This window comes from Chenopodium album, chromosome 18 (assembly GCF_948465745.1).
Source record: "Chenopodium album chromosome 18, dcCheAlbu1.1, whole genome shotgun sequence".
In the NCBI taxonomy this organism is placed as follows: domain Eukaryota; kingdom Viridiplantae; phylum Streptophyta; class Magnoliopsida; order Caryophyllales; family Amaranthaceae; genus Chenopodium; species Chenopodium album.
The window spans coordinates 14,834,262-14,838,970 of NC_137851.1; the positions used below are offsets into that span (position 1 = coordinate 14,834,262).

A 4,709-nucleotide genomic window follows, 5' to 3' on the forward strand; every position below is an offset into this window, starting at 1 on the left:
AAACATTTTGAATAAAACCAACCCTAGACATATGACATGAGTTTCTAGAACTTGCCTTTTAGAACCATCTTAGCAAAATTGGAATATAGGTTTATGAATTATCTTTTAACTTTTTGAGAACGTTTCTCAACTTTATTTTCAATCGAGGAGATTATATATAATAATAAAATTAGAACGAAATAATATTACTTGTAAATAAACGCAAAATTCAATTATGTTTATCTATAAAGCACCTAAATTAAGGTTATAGGTTACTTTAACACTTTACTCATAATATGTGTCCCAATTGAATTAAGTGAGTCCAAGATCCTTTATTCGTGTAATAGTTAACCAGAGTGAGGCCCTACCATCAACCATTACATTTTCAAGGTGAGTAAACTCTTTACTGGTTGTGATTCCTGTAACTCTTGGTTGAATAATTAACCATCTCAAGTTTAATTATTACCCTTTGCTTCAAGGTTCTAAACTCTTTAGGTAACCTTGTTGAGCACAATCAGCTAAATGTGTAGAATGTGATCTATCCCAAATTATCCAAGATAACAAGTGACACTTTGCTGAGGCCGACCCATCACTCACGATCGAAGGATTGTTGGGTATCTAATTGGAAAAGAAACCTTAATATTACCGAGACCTAGATTTATTATGTTGTGATTATTTAGTGAACTCTAGCGCATCATCACAAGCATCAATAAAATCTAACATGCATAATCTACTAATGCATAAATAAAATGACATAGTATGACCCCTTAATCCTATGAAAACTAATAAAGCAAAAAATCCCACTTGAACCTTCATGGATCTCATCCATCTAGCTCCTTTGGGCATTCACTCCATTGGCTTCTTAGATTAACTACAACCTATAATACTATTCTATTCTATTTACTACTTAAATAAAATAAAATAAATTACAAAAATACTTAACGGTACTCAGACCGTATTTAGATTACAAAAATACGAAACGATGCGTGATAAGTTATAGTCGTATCACCTAATTAAAAGTAATTCCTAAAACCACTAACTGAAATAGATAGGGAAGTAGGGTAGAATCCACAAGAAAACAATGTTCTTTTATTTCTAATAAATTATTATAAACTAAATTATTAAGAAACGAGTAAGAATTGTGGGAATTATACTACGACAATAATTAAACAAAGGGAATAATCAATAATAAAAAGTCTAGGGTCATAGGTTCACCAATAATTAATACTCTGGGATAAAACATAACAATCAATTATCAATGCATAAATTAACCGGATTATAAAGGGCTTTCGCTACGTATTATAATCACATAATTAATTTATCTTATTAAATCGCATCTCTCGAATCTTGACTTAACCATTTATAAATTAACCTGCATATTAAAACTAAGCCTAAACATCAATTCTCATCTCTCGAATCTCGAATCAATATTGCATAACTCATACAATTAAACCAACACTAATCTAATTGCATAGCATTATAATAATCAATAGGAAATTAACCCAAAGCATTAACAATCGACAATAATAAATCATCCCTTTATATTAATCATGGATACCCAAGAACCCTTGGATTAAATTACTCGCGCATAATTAAAATTAAACTAATCAAAGCAATTAAATAAATCATAATTAAAAGCAGAATACAAGAAGAAACATTAAAATAAATAAACTATCAAAAACAATAAGTGACGAAAAGCATGAAAATTACGTAACTACAAGAATCCTAAAACTCAGCAAAAAATAGTCTAACTACCTAATCATGAAAAAAACAAAACGAAATAACAAATACTTGAAATCAAAACCGCCTAACTAATTGAAACTATAATTGTGCATAAAATTAAAAGAGGGCGCCCAGGCTTCTCACTATAAGAAATTAGATTGTTTCTCACGAACACGTGGCATGTCCAGCTGGCAAATTTAGTTAAAAAATTTACACGTCATACAGTTGGACCATTATTTTGTTAAGTCACGCCGTTAGTCGCGACTTTCTCCTAAGTTTCAATTGAAGTCCCCTTCTTCATTATCTAGCTTCAACTTCACACCTTCAATTGTACAGCTGCAATTGTACACCTGTATAGCTGCAATTGTACACCCGCAATTGTTTCAGTGAGGATTATCGTAGTTTGTGCTTTGGCCGTCTCGCTTGGTGGTGTTGTTGGTCGTATGGTGGCAAGATCAATTTAAGGTATTTTGTTTTCCCATTGGTTCGTGTTGTTGTTTCTTTCGCCACCTTTTATGGAGTTATATCATGAATTTTTGTGGTTTAATGATTAATTGTTGTTAATTTGTTTGAGCTGTTGAATTAGGGCATTGGTAAAAGTTTGTTATGTGAATTACATTTGAGGTTGATTGTTCGGATTTTGTTAATTGTGTTAAAAAAGTTGTATTTTCGTTAAATTACGCAATTTTTGGTACTTATATTTGTGCATTTGCTATGAATCTGCTACTGCTGTTATTTTGCTATACTTGGCTATGTTAATTTCAGTCAAATTCTGTTAATTTCTGTTTAGTATTTGATATTACATGGTATCTGTAGGTGGACATGGATGTTAATTTGGTTGGTGAGTGTGATGAAGTGGGTAATTTGATGGAAATTGGTGTAGAATATAGTTAACATGAAGGTTGTGTTTTGAATGCAGAGAACTTAAGTTCACTCGGAGGTGGTCATGATGAGGTGGGTAAGTTGATTGAAATTGGTGTAGAGGGCAGTGAACATGAAGGGTGTAAAGTTTTGAATGCAGAGAACTTAAGTTCACTAGGAGGTGGGTGTGATGAAGCGGGTAATTTGACTGAAATTGGTGTAGATGGCATTGAACAGGAAGGGTGTCAAGAATTGAATGCAGAGAAGTTAAATTCAGTGGGAGGTGGGTGTGATGAAGTGGGCAATTTGATTGAAATTGGTGTAGATGGCAGTGAACAGGAAGGGTGTCAAGACTTGAATACATAGTCCTTGGAAAACATCACCGTTACACAGACCATTGAAAATACTTCACCATTGCCTTCTAAAAATGGTAAAGCTAATAGTCCAGTGCAGGTCTGCTCCCCAAATGAGACAATACAAACCATTGAGACTACTGTGTCCACAAATAAGGTCAGTGTGATAACCACTGTTGACCCTCCAAATAAAAATTGGTATGGTTTTTAAAGCCTGGGAGGACATTGAGCTATACTATAAAACATATGCAGAGCAGTGTGGATTTGGGGTTAGCAGGGTGCAAGCTGCTTATAACAGTTCAAAAAGGATAATCAGGATCACATGGAGGTGTGAATGTTGGGGTCCGCCAGACATGAGGGCTAGGCGAGAGGCAAGGAAAAGGGCCAAGTTAATGGATGTTGGTGGGTGTGCAGCTAATGTGAATGGTGACATTGGTGAGGATGAGCTTGCACATGGTAAAAGGAAATCCAAAAAATGTTTCTACAAAGCTAGGATATATGGTAGTCTTTCAAGTGATGGCCTATGGGTTTTGAAAACCGTCCACTTGGAACATACTCATATTCTTTCACCAAGCATGGCTAATTTGGTGAAAGAGTATCGTATGAAGAATATGACCTCAACTATACGAAAGAGGTTGGTTAATTATTACGAGGTGGGTATTCCTGTGTCACAAATTCGTGGGTGTTTAGGCACGGAGAATCAGAATTTCCCGAATATGAAGGATATGCAGCACGAGGTTTACAAGCATAGGCGCCTGAAGATGGCTGGGGGAGATGCACAAGCAATGATGGATTACTTTGATTATATGCAGGCTGATAATCAAAACTTTTACCATGTCCATAGGTTGGATCAGGAGGGTCGTCTAAGGATGTGTTGTGGGTTGATGCAAGGAGTTGGGTTGCGTTTGAGGAATTTGGAGACGTGGTGTGTTTGATTCCACATATCTAACAAATAAGTACGAGCTACCATTTGCCAATTTCGTGGGAGTAAATCACCATGGCCAGTCCATTTTATTAGGTTGTGCACTTGTTTCACACGAAGACTGTGACACTTTTCGTTGGATATTCTAACAATGGTTAGCTTGCATGGGGAACAAAGCGCCCGCTTCTATTCTCACTGACCAAGCAGCTACAATGAGGAAGCCTTTAGCTGAAATTATGCCTAATACACGCCACCGTTGGTGCATATGGCATATACTTAGGAAATTCCCCGACAGACTTGGAAGTTGTGCCATGTAAGTAGTGTCCTGTAACCTTCGTTTTATACTCCTGTAAAACCTGCCGTTGATACATCTTGATTGTTTTTTGTATAAATGGATCTAATCTGTAGGTAATATCATAGGTATAAGCTGTTCAAGAACCCTTTAAAGGCAATAATATATGAAAGCTTCACTGTCGAAGAATTCGTGACTCGTTGGTGTGATGCAATGAAGCTATATAAGCTGGAGGATAATGAATGGCTACAAGACTTGTTCATTGAGAGGCACATGTGGATACCGGCTTACATGAAAGAGTACTTTTAGGCTGATATGAAAACAACACAGAGAGTAGAGAGTATTAACAGGTTTTTTGATGGATTTGTTATGCGCAAAACTAAGCAATGTGAATTCCCTGAAAAATATTGCAAAGCAATGAAGAAGAAGACCACCGATGAGACAGATGTTGATGTAAGGGATTCAAAATACATCAGGCACCTTGTCAGTGGGTTCAAAGCAGAGAAGGTTTTCCAAAAATCTACACAGATTCTAAGTTTCAAGAATTGCAAAAGGAATGTTCAAGGATGCTTTATGTCAT

General features: G+C 35.7%; 1 protein-coding gene across 1 annotated transcript; it reads left to right on the top strand.

The window, feature by feature from the left end:
- Positions 1-3,115: 3,115 nt before the first annotated feature.
- Positions 3,116-3,850, top strand: LOC145591895 (protein FAR1-RELATED SEQUENCE 4-like). Its single transcript, XM_081648379.1, has one exon. It carries the CDS (start codon positions 3,116-3,118, stop codon positions 3,848-3,850), a length of 735 nt encoding a protein of 244 aa, XP_081504505.1.
- The last annotated feature ends 859 nt before the right edge of the window (positions 3,851-4,709 follow it).